Genomic DNA, 23611 nt, shown 5'->3' with positions numbered 1-23611 from the left:
TCTTCCTACTGAGGTAAAACTGTTCTCCCCGGTGCTTGTGTCAAGAAACATGTTTCACCCATCCACGTTTAAACACCGCGAGGGTGCTTCTTCCTGCATGTCGCAACCGACGACATCTCTCCAATTTCTTCAACACCACGCTCCAGTCAGTCATTGTACGTCTGCAGTTGCCCAGGAAGCAGACGACACATCCAAGTTCGTACCCGATGACCAACGCCATTTTACATCTGAAGCAAGAGCCATTCCTCGTCACACAATAGAGTCTACGAGTCATCACGGCATTACCCCGTCACCACCCGCATCACTTACTTCAGATACTGACGACGAGGACCCGAGTCTTAACAGTGTGCCAGGAACGTCTACATTCTCCCAACAGAAAAGAGAGTTTTCCAACAAGAAGCCTCCCTATTCCTACGTTGCTCTCATCACCATGGCCGTCGAGAGTTCCACAACAGGCATGATGACACTCAACGACATCTACAACTACATCGTCAAGAGATTCCCTTACTACGAAGACAACCAACGGAGATGGCAAAACTCCATCAGACACAACCTCTCCCTCAATGACTGTTTCGTCAAGGTACCCCGACCCCCGGGGAAACCAGGCAAAGGTAACCTGTGGGCTCTGCATCCATCTTGTGGGGACATGTTCGGTAACGGCAGTTTTCTTCGTCGTTCTAAACGTTTCAAGTCAGGAGACAAACAGCGACAAGATGAAGCCACCGTCCAACGTCTTACCTCTTATGGCCTTTTAGGTTTATATGGAGGCCAGTCCCCCTACCTTGGCTTCAGCCCCCTCAGTCTTGCCCCCTTAACCCAGGGACTGACCCAGACACACGCCTACAGCACAGCAAATAGGCCTGACCCCAGTCCCTGGACTATGACATCTCCTACAGTCTACACTCCTCCTACAGCTGGCTACTACAACGCCAGCAGCATGAACAGCTCCCTGACCGGCTCCCCTCTCTCCAGCTCTCCCCCGGGAAGCTCGACCCTGGGTGGGGTCTACGTGCCACATATGCCCTCTACAAGTCGAAGTCAAAATTCTCAAAGTCTGTATTCATCATTGCATCATTCCCTTGTTAGTGCTACGAACTCAACATTTCCGAATGAAACAAATACGCTTTGTTCACTTTCGTATGAAAATCAAGCCTAGCGTTTAGCTTGTTTGACGTATAAGTGCTAAGTATGTATATTTGAAGCATGTGAATGACCGAGATATTGCCAAAGAAATTATACGGCAATGTTCTTAAAAGAATTGAGCTTGTGCATACATGTATTGTCTTAATAATCAAAATAAACTACGTATACAAAAGCTGTCTCTTCTTATTCGTACACTCACCAGAAGATTAGTTTATATACTCGTCTCCCTCGTCTCCCTCGGGGAATCAATGACATACACTACACATAAGTCCATACACCACATGTCAGTTCATACACTACACATAAGTTCATACACCACAATCAGTTCGTGCACTTCACATAGGTTCATAAACCACACTACACATAAGTTCATACACTACACATAAGTTCATACACCACAATCAGTTCGTGCACTTCACATAGGTTCATAAACCACACTACACATAAGTTTATACACTACACATAAGTTTATACACTACACATATGTTTATACACTACACATAAGTTCACACACCACATGTCAGTTCATAGTGGAGTTAAACTCAAAATAGCTGATTGTAAGTTAAACTACCATATCGTGTTCTTGCAAACACGGGGCACGGGTGGCCCAGTCGTCTAAGGCGCCTCGATTCGCTGTGCAGAGTTGTGTCCCTTGGGCACGCCAGAAACCTATGATTGTGGGTTTTAATCCCTGTTCGCCCCGATTATGTTTCTAGGTTTGTCAGCACCATACCCGTGCTCGTGGGTTTCACCGAAGTGGTAAACGCCTGAGACCTGCATCACTTCGGGCTTTCCTCCCCTATTAAGCTGATACGCCGTGATATAACTGGAATAATGTTAAAAGCGGCGTTACACCCAACTCACTCATTCACTCTTGCAAACACACAATTGCTCACTCCATGGTGATACTTATTTTAACTCTACTCCAAGGTGATTCCTCATACACTACATATAAGTTCACACACTACACATAAGTTCATACACTATACATAAGTTCACACACCACACATTCGTTCATACACTACGCATAAGTTCATACCCTACACATAATTTCATACACTACACATAAGTTCATACACTGTACATAAGTTCACATACCACACATTTGTTCATACACTATATATAAGTTCATACCCTACACATAAGTTCATACACTACATATAAGTTCATACCCTACACATAAGTTCATACATCACACATTTGTTCATACACTATATATAAGTTCATACACTACACGTAGTTCATACACTACATATAAGTTCATACACTATACATAAGTTCATACATCACACATTTGTTCATACACTACATATAAGTTCATACACTACATATAAGTTCATACATTATACATACGTTCATAGACTGCAACTAAGTTCATACACTACACATAAGTTCATACACTACATAAAGGTTCATACACAACATGTCAGTTCATAGTGGAATTAAACTCAAAATAGCTGATTGGAAGTAAAACTACCATATCGTATCGGATTTCTTGCAAACACACCATTGCTCACTTTACGGTGATACTTATTTTAACTCTACTCCAAGGTGATTCCTTATGAAGGATACAGGTAAGTTTTAAGGCTATTCCTAATGTCGGATGTAGTTCACTCAAGGGTAATGATATATTATGGACACACTCCAGTCCAAGTTAATGACCTATTGAAGAGGAAACTCAATCTATATTTGATTTTTCTCTCTATTTGGACTTGACATTTTCTGCTATTACAGTTTACCTGACTGCACGTTTATGATAGGTGTTCAGTGGAAAAAATATGTCTTTTCAATTAAAAACCAGGACATGGAAATAGTTTAGCATTTAAGGTTCATGCAGTGGTAACAAGGAGAACCATGATTTTATTATCTGCATACACAATATGTAATTGTTCTCATCTGTATGTGTATGGTAGAAGTTATTAAACATCTAATATTATATATTTAGGTACATTATCTAGGTATTATGCATTTATGGTAACCTCATAACCCACAGTGTGGCTTCTGTAAAGTTTTCTTTACTCCAAATTTTATATTGTTGCACAGAAAGTGAGATTTTCAAAAACTGTTTTCTCGCTCCCCCAGTGATGGACACAGTCAAGATGAGCAGAATCACGAACACAATAGAAACGCAGTGAGTTTGGGGGGGGGTCCCAAAACAAGTATTTCGATCCATGCTTGTATCTGGTAGCACACACAAAGCTGGACTAGCTTATGAAGCCTTCCCCGTCCAGCATCAGGGTTAAGATCGATACGTTACGTGTTTTCCTTTGAAGAAGTGGAACATGGTTGGTGTAGCTATGATACTAGAATCATAATTAATTATAATGACGTGTTTCGATTGGACACTATCATATTGTTATTATCAATCACAGTAGGCATGATAGTTCGGCAAAATTATTACTGACATTAATGGCCGACCATTTGATATTCTGGGGGTGGGTAAATTGTCCCCAAAAATTCTTGAAAAAGAATGCCATGCTAGTTCCACTGCAATTGGCATTTCAAGATATGTATAGTTACTGGATAATTTTACGATACATTAAATGTAGTGTGTCTTCTTTACAATTTAAAATTAAATACTAATCACGTATGCTTACACTATTCATCTAACAAACAAAAAACAGGTATCAACGGAACACAATTATATAATACTTATCAATGATAAATCCGCATTGTACACACGCGTATATATGGTTTGTATCAATACAATTCCTTCATGTAAAAACTACCACTACAAAAACCACTTAACTATCAGTATATGTGTAACTGGTTATCAATGCTGATAAATACTCCTCAACAATTATATTGCTTCTATGCATATACCCTCTCACCTTTGATTCAACCAATATGATGTCCATTTCGGTTCGTTGGTATAGCAAGAAGTGGTAATATATTGTTATAACAATAACACCAACGTGTGGCCATTACCTGCCTGCAACATCCTGTCACATATAGCACAAAGTGTATGGCCAAATAGTGTGAATATCGCTCAAGTACTGTATACAGCAACATGGGGGAAATTGACAATGGCGTGAATTTGACATGTTTACTTGAAATAAAGGTGTTAAGCATTGAAAACACTTCTTTTACATCAGAGACTTATTTTGGAAAACGTACTTTTGACACAACTTCAAAATAGCAAACGTTTGAATTTTCCGAAAAGTCTAATATTGTCAATGTGTATATCTTCTTGAGTTATCTAGGGAAAACAATTAAAACAAATACCGCAAGCCTTTTTTCTTAAAACATATTTTGTGTTAAAAGCAAGAAACTTAGTCTCCTTTGAAGTTATAGAAAACAGAAACTGGAGTTTTACACCTATAACACGGAGAAAGCGCGCTGCTGACGCCACGGTGATTATATCGAACACGTCATCCGCTTTTAATGAAAGGGGACCGGGCTAGTTTGTTTTAAGCCAATTTGTAAAGCACGTCCGACATAGGCTGAACATAAACATAGACGTAAATACTTACGTTCCGAAAGAACGCGTCTCCCTCAACAAGGTACAAATCCCTTGTACACATTAGATTAGGCATGTTTATGCATAGAAGATAGAAATTAATTTTTCTCTGAAGTTACCGCAATATATTCTAGTTAATTAGGAAATAATGACCACGGTACCACACGGAAATGTATGTTGTGTTCCTTGAAGCGAATACATGTTCATCTAATAAATTGATCGGTTAACGAGTTCATTAGCTTCGTGATGTTTTCAACATGAAACTAGTTCCTGTTTGGTACAAGAACATATAGAGGTCGATGAAGAGCCTCACTATGAAATCTATATTTAAATCTATATATGCATCTTGTTACTTTACGCATATTTGTATACATGTTGAGTTGTGTGTCTCTTAGGCCATATGGCCGGACATTGTATACATGTAAAGATTATTTAATGTCATAATTGCACTTTACAATGTGTGACACTTTAATAAAATAATGTTCTTCATCTTAAGAATACGGTTAAAGAAAATCACGAGTTACATTCATTTAACTGTGAGCTTGACGTGTTTAATTGAATCTAACGTGAGCTATTTGAAGCAATGTAAATATGTGCCTCAATGACAATATTACTGTCGAAATATATTTCACCACAGGCAATAGATATACACACGTCAGTATCCAGCCGGTAAATATTGACAATGATATTCACTTTCAACATATACAAGTTTACTGAAATTGACAAGAAATCATGAATGGTCCTGTTTCGCATATCGCCTAGGGCGGGGGTTAGCCACGGACGTTACGACCCCGGGGGTGGGGATGTGACCGTGAAATATACATGTTGCAGGCTCAAGAAGTGGGAAGCTCTATTATATGGCGTGTGTAATTTGGAGTCTATGATGGCTCACTACTGATAAAACTGATGTCACGGCTGATCAAGGCATTGTCTGAGCGTGATGATACAATACGGTTTTACGGTGAGGTAGATTATAAAGGTCTAATCTAATTCTAATCTACAAGGTAAAGTCTGGACAACGGGGTGTTTAATCAATTAAAACAAAATATTCCCCGAAGAAAGGATTTGGGGATTTTGAATGTCTAGCAGTTGAAGAGTCCATTGGAAAGATGCATAGAGAGGCCGTGAACACTGCCATTGCATCAAGACTCCATTACCTTATTGTGCATTTTCTCTGAAGTAAAAACATAACAATATATTCATCAAGTGGGAACTCAAGGGACCATATAAGCAATTAATTATTCTCGGCTCACATGTTCAGATCGAATGACATCTTATTAGATAGCTCGGGTCTAGACATTTTGATACACGTATAATCGTATTTCTGTCAATATCAACGAAAGCCATGATATCAGAGTCATGCAACAAATCAAGTGTAGGTTGGACACATTCGACAGACTTTCGACAAAATAGAAATGTTCAGGCACAAATTCTGACAAATTTCGACGTGACTGATTTTACATATGTTATCATCTTTCATTAATTTTTAATCAATGTCGACAAGAGCTGCTTCAAAGAGATGTTTGGAAAATAGCAATGATCTTAACAAAACATTTGTTTCTGATGTATTGAGTCGTTAACAATAATATTAAGCTACTATTTGTTGGATATGTTTACTTCATGAAATAATATTGAGTCCCAGTATAGCACCAGTGAAGGGGTGTGGAATCAATATAGTAGCTCTCCAATCAGAACAGAGGAACAAGATTATGACTGGACAAGGTGTAACTGGATTGCGATTGGTTGGATGTAGCTGGGAGCAGATTATCGAACAATAGCGGCTTAATCTATGAACAGGGGGGTACAGAAGTTGTGTATTTTGTGGATTAATTCCATGTGGGATATAAACCGTGTCGCGAGTAGATCGGACAAACACTCAGGGTTTTGAAAGTGAAATCCTTCACATCGGTTAGATTTGATCTGTAAAACATACGAGAATGTTGCTGAATCAAGGCCCAAATCTGTTCCAGTATGGAGGTGGCGCAGACGACAAGTCCTCCTGTATGATGTCGTTGTCGCATGCCGTGCAACAGGGGCCTCCCATGTCAGGAGCGTACATCCTGTCCCCACACACGCCTTCACTGTCTCTTCCCCCGATGCCAGGTCTGACGACAGGGATAACAGACGTCAAATCAGAAGTATCTCCTGGAACAGACGACACTCGCGACAATCTGCAGCAACACGGGCCTCCTGACAACGATCAGAGCAACCAGTCATCACCATCGCCGTCATTGTGTTCCGAAAACGACGAAGACGAGGATTCAGATGAATATTCAGGTACATCAACTCTGTCTCAACAAAATCGACGCTTTGCTGAAAATGTCAAGCCTCCCTATTCCTACATTGCATTGATTACCATGGCCATCGAGAGTTCTCCTACTGGTATGATGACTCTCAACGATATATACAGTTTCATCATGAAGAGGTTTCCATATTACAAAGAGAACCAACAGAGATGGCAGAACTCCATCAGACACAACCTCTCCCTCAATGACTGTTTCGTCAAGGTGCCCCGACCCCCGGGGAAACCAGGCAAGGGTAACCATTGGGCTCTGCATCCATCTTGTGGGGACATGTTCGGTAACGGCAGTTTCCTTCGTCGTGCTAAACGTTTCAAACTGGCGCACAGACAACGCCGAGAAGACGCCACTATTCAGCATGTGAGTTCTTATGGCCATTTCAGTCTCTACGGGGGCCCGTCTCCCTACCCTGCTCTTAACCCCCTGAGTCTCGGCTCCCTTCCCCAGGGACTCACCCAGCCCCAGCAATACAGTATAGGAAGCAAACCTGATCCTAGTACCTGGACCATGGGATCTCCTACAGGCTATTCTCCTACAACTGGCTACTACAACGCCAGCAGCATGAACAGCTCCCTGACCGGCTCCCCTCTCTCCAGTTCTCCACCAGGAAGCTCGCCTCTGGGTGGGGCTTATATGCCACCAACCCCTACACCCACTGCAGGAAACGGTCACCCTCACGCAACCTACCAGGCTCTACAACAACACTTCTCCTGTGGACAATACTCCGCCTATCCTCATCTGAGAATGGCGTCAGGATCTCCCTAACTTTCCGGCTTGTCACGGAGGTTCTGGTCGCTGCATTGTGTCTCAAAAACTAATACACATATTGTTATGTGGGATATTATCAACACAAACTGTGTTAAAATATGTGTGGAAAGTGCTATATACTACAGGAAATATGTGGGGTGGTGTTTGTGTAGATTACAATACCTACACTGAGTTGGCAATATTACGCAAGACAAAGACAATATGTATGTAATATTCTATCTGTCTCTTTGTTCCATCATTTTACGTTGATGAATAGTTTTAATAAAAATTGTTATATTGTAATATATGTCGTGTTCTAAAATCAATGCTGGAAGCCAACAATTTGTCTCTGATGTTTTCATTAAATAGTGAAATGAGAAGGGAATTGCGTTATACCGATATCTAACATCTCGACAAACAATATTTGTCTCGTGATATACCATTTGTACCTTGTTCAAGTATCACCGTGAGGAACTTGTCATGAAAGCTTGTTTCATCTGTACTCACTGCGGGCCATACGCGGATGTGTTCTATACAGAGCAGCCTCGTAGCAGAATGTATATTAATGTGGAGTTACACATATGAGGTGAGGTGAGGTGAGGTGAGGTGAAATTGGGTTTAACGTCGCGTCCAAGATTTTTACACATATGAACATTTGCTACCAAGAAATGCTCATTCAGAAACATACATGTGCACACCTGCTATTCAATTCAATTAACGTTTCAAAGAACAGAACAGAAGTTTCTTATCAAAAGTCAATACAGCGACATAGAGAAAAGTTCCATAGATATACACGAGAATAATACAGAATATAGACCATAACATATTTTATATTGAATATTGAATTAATAGAAATATATGTGAAAAATAGAATTATATAAGATCATACTAATATATACAATAAATAAATTGGCCACAACATTAACAATGAGTGTAATTGGATATATATTGTTTCTGATATATTAAGTTGATTAAGATTACTGTCTTTACTGATTTGACGCATTTCCTGGTGGACAAATCTTGCAACGTAGGGGATGAAAGGGAAATGAGGACACAAACCTGGGATGCACAATGCAAAGACGCATACATCACAGCCAGAATAGATAACACAACTAAACCTTATTTAGTTAGTCACGCACCATGACTGTGGAATATTTGTAATTTCTGAAAACAAAACCTATCAAGATATATATAAAAGCAAGTCTAGCCAGCTCTATTCCACATGAATTCTATTATGAAATCAGCATCAGGAACATTATTTCAGGAAATAATTTGCTTCAATTCTAGAGGAGAGAAATGTATTGTACAATACAAGGATAAAATAAGGAACGATGCAGTGATTATTCCTATCCCCTTCACGCCGTGCTGTAGTGAAACGATGAAAGATCCTTGTTATTTTCTGTATTATTGGAATAAAAGTAAATCTACACATTTAGATGTAGATTATGTTACCATAATTAAGAAGGGGAACTTAAATGTAATCTTTTTTTAAACTATCTAAGTTTATATACATGTCCCCATTAATACTTGGCACTTGTAATTACAACCTAAAGTGAGCTCTATAGGTGGAATCCCCCTACTGCTACATAATTCCTGTAAATCACGTGTTTTTATTGTACTTCTTATGATTAGATAGCAGTAGTTCAACCATGAAGATGACAGATATAGCACTGGAGACTGACAGCCTGCTACAGCTCAACGTTCATCAAATAAACTTAATGTCTTAAATAAAACCACAAATTCGCATTATATGGGAACTTTTATCGTGTATTAATAGATGGAATACTTATCTATCTGAACTTCCACCATTAGATTTGACAAAGTGTGGCAATATATTTCAGGCGGAAGACTTGACAAACTTTGACTTTGAGAGCTTATTGTAAAATTAATAAACTTAAATATGGTATTCAGGTAGGCGATAATATGTTAAATATTTTACTGTACGCGGACGACGTAGCTTTGATTGCTCCAGACGAAAATTCCTTACAGCGTATGTTAGACTGTGTCTCTCGCTGGGCAGCACAATGGCGTTTATAAGTAAAAAAACCTAAGGTTGTTCATTTCAGGCCCCGATCTGTTAAAAGATCGGAAATAATCGTTGCTATTGGCTCTTCTCACATTGGCATTATTAACGCCTATAAATATTTAGAAGTTTGGCTTTATGAGCATTTGGATATTAATTATTCTGTTAAGGAATTGGCCAAATCAGCAAATAAAGCTCTTGGTGCTCTTATCTTTAAATTAGCGGGTGGTATGTCATTTTCAGTTGTTAATAAACTGTATGATAATCTTGTTCAGCCTATACTTTCGTACGGTTCGGCTATCTGGGGCCTCAAGCAATTCAGCTGTATTAATTCTGTTCAAAACAGAGCCGCTCGTTTCTTCCTTGCGGTTAATAACAAAACTCCAAATGTATCAGTCCGTGGCGAAATGGGATGGACAAGCCCACTTACAAAACAGCATATTGAAATATTTCGTTTTGGGCGGCGAATTCAAGCGGTCGATCCATATAGACTTCTTTGTTGGATTAGTAAATGGTCTACAAAATTGCGTAAAATCCTGGGTAAACAATGTTTTGGCTTTACTTAATAGTTTAGACCTAAATGTCTCTGACGGTATGCATTTAACCAAATATACTAGGATTTTATGAAAAAAATAAATTGTTTCCAAACAGTCTAGAAAAAAATAATTATGCTTCAGACAGTGGAAAAAAAAGAAATTGCCAGCCACAAAAATTACACTGTTGCAAGGTGTTCTTCTTTAAGAAGAATAAAGCGCATGCAAAAAAGAACTTGATACAAACTCCCAGCCCCTACCCCTACTGTTTTCATCCTAGCAACGTTTTCATAACGTCTGTAATTATTTTTTGTCAAATCCAATTTTCAAGCGTGTAGTTTCTTTTACCCGGCAGTTTATTTCTTTTTACAAATTTATGCAGACATGTTAAATCAGCCTGAGCAGTGATATCAACTATTATCAAATAATTTTCTTTCTTTTTTTCTTCAATCAACACTCTGTCAGTTAATTAGCAGTTCTATTAAAACCGTGATGATTCCATTATCGCAAATGCTACCAACGCGATAAGTCAATTATCACCTCTGTTCCGTTTCACTTAGTCATCAGCGATCCTTCAAAGACGTGACCACTCGACCGTCTAGCATCTCTTACCTGTAATTAAGCTCCCAGGTGAGCTATTGTCAGATATAATTAGGACATTGCTCGGAGAAAGTCTGTGTTTTTCTAAGGTTTTAGGCACTCCGCCTGACAAGCTCCTTGTCATAGTTTTCCCATGACTCAATCAGAAATTTATCCCTGTGTCTGTCTTCCATACTTGTGTCTGTCTTCCCTCCCTGTACCTGGCTTCCCTCACTGTGTCTGTCTTCCTTCCTTGTGTCTGTCTTTCCTCCCTGTGTTTCGTCACTGTTTCTGTATTTCCTCCCCGTGTCCATCTTCTCTTCCATGTTTGTCTTCCCTCCGTGTGTCTGTCTTCCCTCCCTGTGTCTGTCTTCCCTCCCTGTGTCTGTCTTCCCTCCTTGTGTCTGTCTTCCCTCCCTGTGTCTGTCTTTCCTCCCTGTGTCTGTCTTCCCTCCTTGTGTCTGTCTTCCCTCCTTGTGTCTGTCTTCCCTCCCTGTGTCTGTCTTCCCTCCCTGTGTCTGTCTTCCCTCCTTGTGTCTGTCTTCCCTCCCTGTGTCTGTCTTTCCTCCCTGTGTCTGTCTTTCCTCCCTGTGTCTGTCTTCCCTCCCCGTGTCTGTCTTTCCTCCCTGTGTCTGTCTTTCCTCACTGTGTCTGTCTTTCCTCCCTGTGTCTGTCTTTCCTCCCTGTGTCTGTCTTCCCTCCCTGTGTCTGTCTTCCCTCCCTGTGTCTGTCTTCCCTCCTTGTGTCTGTCTTCCCTCCCTGTGTCTGTCTTTTCTCCCTGTGTCTGTCTTTCCTCCCTGTGTCTGTCTTTCCTCCTTGTGTCTGCCCTCCTTCCTTATGTCTGTCTTCCCTCCCTGTGTCTGTCTTCCCTCCCTGTGTCTGTCTTTCCTCCCTGTGTCTGTCTTTCCTCCTTGTGTCTGTTTTTCCTCCCTGTGTCTGTCTTTCCTCACTGTGTCTGTCTTTCCTCCCCGTGTCTGCCCTCCTTCCTCATGTCTGTCTTTCCTCCCTGTGTCTGTCTTTCCTCCCTGTGTCTGTCTTTCCTCACTGTTTCTGCCTTCCCTCCCATTGTCCAGCTTCTCTTCCCATGTCTGTCTTTCCTCCTCGTGTCTGCCCTCCTTCCTCATGTCTGTCTTTCCTCCCTGTGTCTGTCTTTCCTCCCTGTGTCTGTCTTTCCTCACTGTTTCTGCCTTCCCTCCCATTGTCCAGCTTCTCTTCCCATGTCTGTCTTTCCTCCTTGTGTCTGCCCTCCTTCCTTATGTCTGTCTTTCCTCCCTGTGTCTGTCTTTCCTCCCATTGTCTAGCTTCTCTTCCCATGTTTGTCTTTCCTCCCTGTGTCTGCCCTCCTTCCTTATGTCTGTCTTTCCTCCCTGTGTCTGTCTTTCCTCCCTGTGTCTGTCTTTCCTCACTGTTTCTGCCTTCCCTCCCATTGTCCAGCTTCTCTTCCCATGTCTGTCTTTCCTCCTTGTGTCTGCCCTCCTTCCTTATGTCTGTCTTTCCTCCCTGTGTCTGTCTTTCCTCCCATTGTCTAGCTTCTCTTCCCATGTTTGTCTTTCCTCCCTGTGTCTGCCCTCCTTCCTTATGTCTGTCTTTCCTCCCTGTGTCTGTCTGTCCTCCCTGTGTCTGTCTTCCCTCCCTGTGTCCATCTTCTCTTCCCATGTTTGTCTTCCCTCCCTGTGCCTGTCTTCCTTCCCTGTGTCTGTCTTCCCTCCTTGTGTCTGCAAATAAAATCGACACATTTATTTAAAAATACACAAAAAGTATTTGCTAAAAGCAGAGTCAACTGTACGACTTCGACTATGTCATCAGCACGTGTTTATGACTCACTATCAAACAGTGATCGTACCAGACGTTCGCGAAAATGTGAACCTATCCTATCCCACTGGTGGCACCGGTCACACATACATGCAAAGCTAAGTCAAGTGTTTAACTATTACAATGTTTTACTACTCCATGTTGTCATTTTGCATATCTTGATTTGATATGTGACACACATTGTTGGGAAATAACGTGATGAATGTATCATACAATAAGAGATGACTAACAGACAATGACTGCAATACAAAAATACCAAATTACTGCATGTTATCCTAGTTGTATAAACAACATTGCTGTGCTCGTATACGACAAACATCTCTTGTGCGATGTTAGATATATCAATGTTAGGAAAGTGCTTAAACTGTTTATATGCTTATGAATATATTTCTCCAGGAGGGACATTATCATTTAAACAGTGAGCTCATAATGACAGTAGGAAACAATAACTGATTTATAATCTTTTCTTGGGGACTACTATCGCGTGAAAACGTTTCAGTTTGGATTCAATATTGACATCTGCCGAATACATATTTTGCGAGTGTTCCCGACTTTCTACATAAAATGGCCATTCTAAAAACGCCCTTTCCGCGTCCAAACACACATATTGACCTCATTTAATACCCCTACCCAAACACTCAATACGACCCACGGGATGTTTGCATAGTAACAATGACAGACAATTAACGCAGTAATGCAGTTACAAATTTTGTGCAAACATTAGAAAATATGGCCCTACCCCAAGGGGGGATAATTCACAGACTAAAGACGGGTGTGCTTCGGTGGTAATGCATTGGACAAACAGGATTAATGACAAAGTGAGCGAGAATGGCCAGTGCTACAGCTTTTAGACCCTACTAATAAACTCACAAAGGGTTTTCTGGTCAAACGGGTGAGCCTGAGCCCTATGTGACAAAATTGTCGTTTGGACATTGCTGGAAACACCGGAGGCTAAATTCATGAATAAGACCATTTTCGTCTAGTTTGTACCTGTAATCTCATTCCAACAAATATTCAAAATCTGTGTTGCCTGTACATGCATCGTGTTTTAGCACGTTTCCTACCTTGTGTTCCTTAATCTAGCATGATTATTTTAGATTGTTATGCACACTGTTTGAATAAAGTGATATATTTACATCTGTTAAATAAACAGATATGAATTGGTATGAAATTATTATTCTTTGTCTCTGCGTGTATTTATTACAAAATGTTTTTGTTGATACATGTTCTGTAAAATATGACTGTTGAAATGTGTTCGCCATTTGTATGCCCTCACTCATCATTTACATACTATTCACGGTCTAGTAGGCAAAACACTTTTTGAAACATTGTAATTAACCGTTCAAATTCAATATGTTAAAGAAGAGGACGATTTTGGTGCATAATTCATAATTTTCGTTTAATAGTCAAGCTATTTTGTATTGCACTTAATAACTCTGACCCTCTTTTAAACAGTGCTATTCGTCTAGGATCTGGGGCTGACAAGCTATATCGTAATGTTCCTAATAACTGAGACCCTCTTTCATGCAGATCTGTTACTCCAGGATCTGTGGTTTACAAGCTATTTTGTAATGCACTTCATAACTGGGACCCACTTAACACAGAGCTATTAGTTTAGGATCTGTGGTTTACAAGTTATTTTGTAATGTTCCTAATAACCGGGACCCGATAAACACATAACTATTAGTTTAGGATCTGTGGTTTACAAGTTATTTTGTAATGTTCCTAATAACCGGGACCCGATTAACACAGAACTATTAGTTTAGGATCTGTGGTTTACAAGCTATTTTGTAATGTTCCTAATAACCGGGACCCGATTAACACAGAACTATTAGTTTAGGATCTGTGGTTTACAAGCTATTTTGTAATGCACTTCATAACTGGGACCCCCTTAACACAAAGCTATTTGTTTAGGGTCTGATCGACCATACTTCCACAGAAAACAGTCAAAACACATACAAATGCAACAGTTTTACTCAAAGAATACAAAATTGTGAGTTGGGAAACAAATATAAGCGTACCTTTAGATACAGGAAACGTGAGCCCCAGTGGAACATAGGACAAATGTTTCATGCAACTAGAACTAATTCAGCCGCTATTTGGAAAGCGTTAAGGCGTGTTCCACATACACGGAAAACTTCCAACAATATTCAAAACAACAGATGGTTTCATTTCATCAGGTAATTATTATCCCGTTGAATAGAAGGGTGATATAAATGATTCCGATAATTACAAAGGAATATCTTCACTCAGTTCGCGAGGTAAAATTTAGAACTGTGTAATAAATGACAGACGTACAAAAATGGGCAGATATTATGAGTAAAACTTCTGAAAACCAAACAGGTTTTCGCCAAGGTTATTCGACTATGGATCATATTTGTACCTTATGTGCAATTATTCAAAATGTCTGTGTAATAAGAAGAAACTGTGTGTAGTTTTTATGCATTTTAAAAATGGCCTTAGATACCTGTCGACCTTATTCTTCCAATGACATAACCAAAATATTTCCAAATGCTCAGGGCTTTACAAAATGTACACATATCAGTTAAAGCATGTGTTAGATATATGTTACACAGATAGCACAGATTATTTTGATTATCCATTTTGGTTTAGGCAAGGGTGAATTTATGACTATTTATAAGCGAGTTAGTTCAATTCTTCCAAGATATAGTGGATGTAATAATAGTGTAATGCTGACGATGTAATTCTGTTTGGTTACTACATGTGGTTTACAGCGTCAGATAATGTGTTAGATTCTAATGTAGATATGTGGGGAATAATCAAACTAAAACTCTAATGTTGGTGGATTCAGAAGAGGGGGAAACTTATCAGGTTAAGATATATAGTGTTATAGAGGTTATATATAACCCACGATAGCGACTGCAAACATGACTGACGTGACTCAATTTGGAATTACTATAATACTTGATTCTGAAACTTGGAGACACACATGTAAGATGATACAAGTAACATGTATTGAGCTAGGGAGGGTAGAATGTAAGATGTATACAAGTATCATGTATTGAGCTAGGGAGGGTAGAATGTAAGATGTATACAAGTATCATGTATTGAGCTAGGGTGGGTAGAATGTAAGATGTACAGTATACAAGAATCATGTATTGAGCTAGGGTGGGTAGAATGTAAGATGATACAAGTAACATGTATTGAGCTAGGGAGGGTGGAATGTAATATGTATACAAGTAACATGTATTGAGCTAGGGATGGTAGAATATAATCTGATAAAGTAACATATATTCAGCTAGGGAGGGTAGAATGTAAGATGTATACAAGTATCATGTATTGAGCTAGGGATGGTAGAATGTAAGATGATACAAGTAACATGTATTGAGCTAGGAGGGTAGAATGTAAGATGTATACAAGTATCATGTATTGAGCTAGGGTGGGTAGAATGTAAGTTGATACAAGTAACATGTATTGAGCTAGGAGGGTAGAATGTAAGATGTATACAAGTATCATGTATTGAGCTAGGGTGGGTAGAATGTAAGTTGATACAAGTAACATGTATTGAGCTAGGGAGGGTAGAATGTAATATGTATATAAGTAACATGTATTGAGCTAGGGATGGTACAATGTCAGATGTATACAAGTAGCATGTATTGAGCTAGGGAGGGCAGAATGTAATATGATTAAGTAACATGTATTGAGCTAGGGAGGGTAAAATGTAATATAATTCAAGTAACATGTATTGAGCTAGGGAGGGTAGAATATAATATGATAAAGTAACATGTATTCAGCTAGGGTGGGTAGAATGTAATACGTATACAAGTAACATGTATTGAGCTAGGAGGGTAGAATGTACGATGTATACAAGTAAAATGTATTGAGCTAGGGTGGGTAGAATGTAATATGTATACAAGTAACATGTATTGAGCTAGGGAGGGTAGAATGTAAGATGATACAAGTAACATGTATTGAGCAAGGGTGGTTAGAATGTAATATGTATACAAGTAACATGTATTGAGCTAGGAAGGGTAGAATGTAAGATGTATACAAGTAACATGTATTGAGCTAGGGATGGTAGAATATACTATGATAACGTAACATGTATTCTGCTAGGGTGGGTAGAATGTAAGATGATACAAGTTACATGTACTGAACTATGACCGTAAAGGATATAACTCATAGCCCAGGAAGTTTATTTGAACGAATTGTTGCTTTTTGAAATCATTTAGGAACTCTTCCACAGTGGCGCACTTCGTTGGGGGATTTGTTTAGAACTTTCGATAATATCTGCCACGTGTATTTGTCTTTCATCAGAACAAACATTTGTGTCACGTTTCAGAAACAAATGACGACTAAGGCGCGATGAGCTTGTAATTTGATATGTCCTCACCTACGTAAAGCTTCCACTAAGACGAGTATCTTACTCGATGGAAATGAACTGTCAAGATAATCGATATTGTTATCCCGGGGCTCATTCAAATATCTGTTTAGTATTCTCCTACTAAACACCTGATTTGAGGGAAGGCTGTTCACAGGTGGATGGTGTTGTGCTAATTAGTATATAGAGGCTCCATGTAAAAGCCAACCACGACATGATACATTAAAATGATCGACAAACAAAGACTCGTCAATAGAGTCATTTAAAACCTTAGATAAACTATTATTTGTTATGCTAAACAACGTTACTGATAATATGCTACCTTGTAGAACACCTTGATCTTGATCCTAGATATTTAACAAGGTGATTCCCACACGTTTCCATGTTTCCAGGTCGGATCGTACTTTTTTCTAAATACAAACATATATACTCAACATCAAAAGTTCCTGTGACACCAATATTTTAGTGTATTTTTCAAACAATTAAAGTTTGGTTTTCAATATTGTAGTACATGTATGTATTCAAGTCACAAAAACGCAACTGCTACAGAAAAGCATGCATTCCATGCAAAAGTTGACTTTTATGCAAGCCCCATGCATTTCACTACCAAAGAATGGGTATAAAAAAATGTGCGTTAACGGGATTCCATATGCATTGTTTAGCATCGTGCTGACAACAACCACTTAGAAAAACATCAAAATTACGAAATTATTCAACATTTCGAAATGCCACGCCTGTTCGAAAATGAGCGCCTGCGAGCCCATGGTATGCTTGAAGCAGGATCGAGTCAACGTGATGTTGCAAGACAATTTAATGTCCACAGAAACACCATTTGGTGTTTATGGCAACGTTGGCAACAGACGAATGCAGTCAGAGACCATCCTCGGAGTGGCAGGCCACGCGTAACCAATAATAGACAAGACAACTGGATTCGAACAACACACCTACGAAATCGATTCCAGCCAGCAACAGTGACTGCAAGAAGCATCCCTGGCCTTCGACGAATGTGTTCACAAACCGTACGTCGTCGCCTCAGATGTGCAGGGATTGTCGCCAGAAGACCCGCCAGACGTCCCATTTGGACAGGAAACCATCACGTCTACAGTGGTGCAGACAGGGACAACACTGGACGGCCATGCAGTGGGGACAAGTTCTATTCACTGACGAGTCTCGTTTTCACCTCAGCCACAGCGATGGACGGATTCGAGTGTACCGACGTCGAGGTGAACGTTACGTCAATCATTGTGTCATTGAAGAAGATCGCTTCGGGGGCGGCAGCGTTATGGTATGGGGTGGGATTACAGCAAGGCAGAGGACCCGTTTGATAGTGGTAGAGGGAAATCTCAATGGACAGCGCTACCGCGACGAAATCATCTGCCCTGTTGTTCTACCGTTTTTGCGTCGTCATGGCCCAGGCATTACCTCATATTGCTCGACTTGTTCAGGATTCTCTTCATCAAAACAACGTGAATGTCATTCCCTGGCCGGCTCGCTCCCCTGATCTCTCACCAATCGAGCACATGTGGGATAAGATGGATCGGCGCCTTCGACGTCAACCACATGCTCCAGCAAATATGGACAGATATCCATCAGAACTTTGTGCGACGCCTGGTCCATTCCATGAGACGAAGATGTGTTACTTGCATCGCAACCAGAGGTGGACACACACGCTATTGATTTGCAAATTGACATTTTGGCATGTTCATGTTGGTTTTTTTTTTTATGAAATCACGCATTTTCTGAAGTCAGTATGGCAAATTAAATCATTTGAACACTTACAGGAATCTTTTATCTGTTGCAAACCGAAATTGTTTCAGATTTGATAAAAAACATAACTTTGCATTAAATCTTATTCAATGTCACAGGAACTTTTGTTGTTCAGTATAGATAGGGTGTGTTGTTCATTGATGATGGCATTCTAAAACGTTTCCAATCTAACAAAATGGCCGATGTTACTTTTATTTTTTCTGAAACCACATTGTACATTTGTAATAAGATCATTTGTTTCTAAGTACCATATTAATCTCTTATTGACCATTCTTTCCAAGGTCTTACAAACACAGCGAGGAAGCGATATTGGTTTATGACTGGAAGGATCAGTATTATCCCGTCCAGGTTTAGGTGTAAGAACGATAACAGCTTTTTGCCACGATGACGGAGAATTTGCCGTTGTCCATATGTGATTGAATATATTTAACAATGTTTAAACGCATGAATCAGGTAAATGTTTAAGTTACTGATAATGAATATTATCGCTTTTGTGTCTCCCATGCAGACGGAAGAGTCAGAATTTGGCGGCGTCGAGGTGAGCGTTTCGCTGACAGAAACGTTGTGGAAAGGGATCCATGGGTTGGACCTAGCGTCATGATATGGGCAGGAATTAGACCTAATGCGAGACTTGGACCTATGTGCTTTCTGAATGTTGGTCAAGGTCGGGGACACGGCGTCACTGCTCAGCGGTATATCGACCAAGTGATCAGATCCCACGTTGTTCCATTTTTTGCACATCAACAATACATTTTCCAGCAGGACAACGCTCGTCCCCGTGTTGCCAGAGCTACCATGGCCTTTCTGCAACAACACAACATCCGTGTTCTACCGTGGCCAGCCCTCAGCCCTGATCTGAACCCCATCGAACACTTGTGGGGTGAGGTTCAAAGGCGTCTGCACAATGTGCGCCCAGTCCCTACAACTGCCGATGAACTACGCAAAGCTGCTCTGGATGTGTGCAGGAGGATCCCTAGGGCCTTCACAAATCGTCTGATCCACTCAATGTACAGGAGATGTGTGGCAGTGATCAATGCTAATGGTGGTCACACCAGGTATTGACTGACATTTTGGGTATTGACCCGAAACTGTGTAAGCCCTTAACATTTGAAAAAAACAATTATGTCATCTGCCTTTTAATCCATTAAACTGTCTTCAGTCAAATTTTTGTCAATCTTGCCCTATTAGTATTTCTTGTCTTAACTGTTGAAAATAAATAACATGTATACTGCATGCTCGACTTGCGTTTCTTTTGCGTGCGAGTATATTTCATTATAATCCTCACCATTATCGGAATTAAAATTATGATGGTAAAGACTAGTTTCGAATCCTTTACCTTTTATCCTTTGCACCATATTCCAAACTTTAGACATAGGTGTTTTGTTTGTTAGCATTTTAAAAAATTAATTCATTTACGCTATAGACAGTTGGGTGATGGCAGAAATTTTCTCTACCTTTTTTCCTAGCTTGTTTACAATCGGCGTTAAATCATGCTTCACGTATATGTTGATTTGTAGAGGACGATGGTATACATTCATCAGCAATCTCATTTAAAACGACAGAACAGCCTGAATAGAATCAGTGACGTCGCTGAAGTAATCAGGTTTTAGTTTATTTGTGCATAATGTAGACCAGCCAGTCTGAAATAAAGACCAGCCAGCCGTTGTAAAGTTCCATGTCGTTAGAAGGTAGAATATCAGATGGATCTATTGGTGAAATGATTGTTGGGAAATGGTCACTTCCACAAAGGTCATTGTAGACTGACAATTCAAATTGCAGATGTTTAATACATTAAACGCTTGCACACAGGATCCCCATTAATCGAATGTAATGGAAAACAACAAGCCGCCAACCTGCTGTCAACAGATACATTTGTTGAAGTATCTGGACTCTCCTCACAGAACATTGAACACCAGTTAAGGCATTGTAAGAGACCGGGATCAAATATTTGCTGATATGACTTAGACTCGTGTTTCTGAAACGAGAGATCAAGGAGTGACATGTATCAAAAGATTCACAACGCGCAAAAACAATGAGACTGTTCAAGCAAACACATACCTCTTTGCGTTTTCAGTCACTGAAGTAATCAGGTTTTAGTTTACTTTAGCCTTCGATCGAATTTAGGAGAGCTGAATCCAGATTTACGACGTGGACATCCAAATTTGGGTGGCGAGTAGCTCCCTCTGAATCTTCACTAAACAGTCCAATTAACCGACCTTGGAAACCGTTATCCATTGCATGTCGATTGGCACAGTACATATCCTAAATCATGGAGCTAATGGAATCGCAATAGTCATGTCACGATACTTAACAGAGTCATGAGTGTGATACGTTCGACGTTTCAATGGAGGTTCAAGCTTTAGATGATAAAGTTCTTTAATTAACTTTTTGAATGCGGGTCCTGAGTTAACGTCACTCTGCTCCGGGACTGCAGGATTGTTCCTTGAACCCTGCATCGGTGGTGTCATTTGTTGATCAGAATCTGTAGGCTTCCAAGCGCTAGGTCATAACACGAGAATGAGTTGTCAATGGTTGGTACATGTGGCACGTGCAGCCCGTTGTGCATTGCAGCACGGCCTCCTGTCCTCCACCTGACTGTGTTACCAGGTGAACAGACATTGGGTTAGAATCCGAGGTCACCATGATATTTGTAGAGGTTACTGTGGCACTAACTGGTCGCTTGCTGTTACTCTGTGTAATCTTGTTGTCCGCGGTAATTACCGTCAAAGGTCCCATGGAAGTGTTGTTCAACGGGTCCACTCACCTTCTTTGGTGAACGATCTGGCCCACACACGCTGCATGTGAAAATACACTTGTTAGTTTTGTTTGTTGTTTAACGCTGCACTCAGCAATATTACAGCTATATGGCGGAGGTCTGTTAATAATCGAGTCTGGACCAGACAATCCAGTGATTGACATCATGTGCATCGATTCACGAAATTGGGATGCGATGACATGCATCAACAAAGACTGCGAGCCTGACCACACGATACCGTTAGTCGCCTCTTACGACAAGCATGGGTCACTGAAGACCCCTCTTCTACCCCGGATCTTCACGGGTCTGGACGTATGTCGTATCCTGAGTTAGGTGGATATGAGTTCCTTGCCTTGTATCCGAATCACGCGGACTTGATTCTTTCTCCCAATTAAGAGGCCGTCCGCTGTTCTGTCTGGATAGAAGCCATGTTTGATGAGATCACACCAAATTGCTTGTCCAGCATGGACCGCATGCTCTCTTGCATTCCTTCATTAACTCTTTCAACAGTCTGAAAGTTGAGGCCTGGCGTCTGTATGGGGTTGTCATTCTGCGTCCTGAGAGGGTTCTAACTGACTGGATCAGCAGCTGCGTAATCAGCAACGCCACCTACTTCCAGCATCAACATTTCCCATGACCAACGACCAACTTTCGAGCTATGACAACTCTGAAAAAAAGTTGATGTTGACAGTATCACAAACAGGAATGAAGTGAAGATTTTCAGGCTGTGTATGTGCAGAGGTTAAGTGAGCGAGTGAGTGAGTGAGTTGGGTTTAGTGCCGCTTTTAACATTATTCCAGTTATATCACGGCGTGTCAGCTTAATGTGGGAGAAACGCCCCAAGTGATGCAGGTCTCAGAGTGTACCACTTCGGTGAAACCCACGAGCACGGGTATGGTGCTGACAAACCTAGAAACAATCGGGACGAACCGGGATTCGGACCCACAATCGTAGGTTTCTGGCGTGCCCAGGGGACGCAACTATGCACAGCTAATCGCATCGCCTAAGACGACTGGGCCACCCGTGCCCCCGCAGAGGTTAAGGAAGGGAGATACTATCGGTATCTAAACTGGCTGTGGATAGTTGACAGTACACAGGACTTTTGTTGCAAATCTGAAGAATTTATATTGCTGCGAGTACGGCCGAAACACAGGATTTGCATGAATTTGAGAAAACCCCTTGTACAAGATTATTTCTATCTTCCAAAAAAACAAAACGTCACGAAGTATAATAAAATCCCCCTCCGTGCCTCTGTGGGATGACTTGGTTGGTTTGCCGTTTTACACGGCACTCAGCAATGTTCCAGCTATATGACGGCGGTCTGTAAATAATCAAGTCTGGACCAGACAATCCAGTGATTGACATCATGAACATCGATCAACGCAATTGGGATCGATGACCAACCAAGTCAGCGAGTCTGACCATCCAATCCCGTTAGTCGCCTTTTACAGCAAGCATGGGTTGTTGAAGACCTATTCTACCCCGGATCTTCAAGGGTCTTGTGGGATGGGTGTGGCACTACTTGTACTGGTCAAAATAGATGTGTATAAGATATACAAAGGCTCACAATTTTAAAAAATGGGCTACATACATGCTTAGAAGTGTGACTATTTTGGGGTGGCACGACATTGACAATTCACAATGATGAGTGTTGTTTATCCAAAAGAGTTGTGATGCCACCCCATACCGTTATACTTCCACCCCTAAACTGACAATGTTGAGTAATGCAAGCCTCTTTAAAACGTTCTCCCGGACAACTGTGGACCCTTGCAGGACCATCAGAGCTATCCAGCTGAAACCTGGACTCATCTGTGAACAGAATACTGTCCCAGTCTTGTCAGGAGGCATACCAGACGGTGACCTGGAAGTATAATTGGGCGTATCGCTCTACGTCGGGGCTGGATGTTGTGCTTCCTCAACTTGTTGCCTTGGGTTCTGCCAGTAATAAGTCTCAAATCAGGAATTGTCTGAGCTGTTAATTTAGCTGTTTGGTATAGATTCTGTAGATGCCAAAATATAGTTGTGTGGAGGAAGTGACATCACACATGGACAACCAGAACTTGGCAAGTCTTAAGTCTTTCCTGCTGTGGATAATGTCTCTGAAGCAATGATACAGGTCTCTGAAGCAATGATATACCACAATCACAAGC

At 40.7% G+C, this 23611-nt stretch overlaps 3 protein-coding genes across 3 annotated transcripts; 2 read left to right on the top strand and 1 right to left on the bottom strand.

Annotated features, from left to right (window-relative positions):
* Positions 1 to 358: 358 nt before the first annotated feature.
* LOC124131473 (fork head domain-containing protein FD4-like) lies at positions 359 to 3278 on the top strand. The gene is made up of 2 exons (XM_046494758.2): positions 359 to 998; positions 3187 to 3278. The coding sequence occupies exons 1-2, from the start codon at positions 431 to 433 to the stop codon at positions 3276 to 3278; spliced, it is 660 nt and encodes a 219-aa protein (XP_046350714.2). The 5' UTR covers positions 359 to 430.
* Positions 3279 to 6474: 3196 nt separating this feature from the next.
* LOC124131448 (forkhead box protein E3-like) lies at positions 6475 to 8157 on the top strand. Its single transcript, XM_046494732.2, has one exon. The coding sequence runs from the start codon at positions 6541 to 6543 to the stop codon at positions 7666 to 7668; it is 1128 nt and encodes a 375-aa protein (XP_046350688.1). The 5' UTR covers positions 6475 to 6540; the 3' UTR covers positions 7669 to 8157.
* A 2741-nt stretch (positions 8158 to 10898) lies between these two features.
* On the bottom strand, positions 10899 to 11984 carry LOC125371798 (regulator of nonsense transcripts 3B-like). Its single transcript, XM_048380605.1, has one exon. It carries the CDS (start codon positions 11982 to 11984, stop codon positions 10899 to 10901), a length of 1086 nt encoding a protein of 361 aa, XP_048236562.1.
* Positions 11985 to 23611: the final 11627 nt, after the last annotated feature.

This window comes from Haliotis rufescens, unplaced genomic scaffold, assembly GCF_023055435.1.
Source record: "Haliotis rufescens isolate VD_foot unplaced genomic scaffold, xgHalRufe1.0.p SCAF_1, whole genome shotgun sequence".
Classification (NCBI taxonomy): domain Eukaryota; kingdom Metazoa; phylum Mollusca; class Gastropoda; order Lepetellida; family Haliotidae; genus Haliotis; species Haliotis rufescens.
Note: the sequence above shows the minus strand (reverse complement) of the source record. Positions and strands in the feature narration are given on the sequence as shown.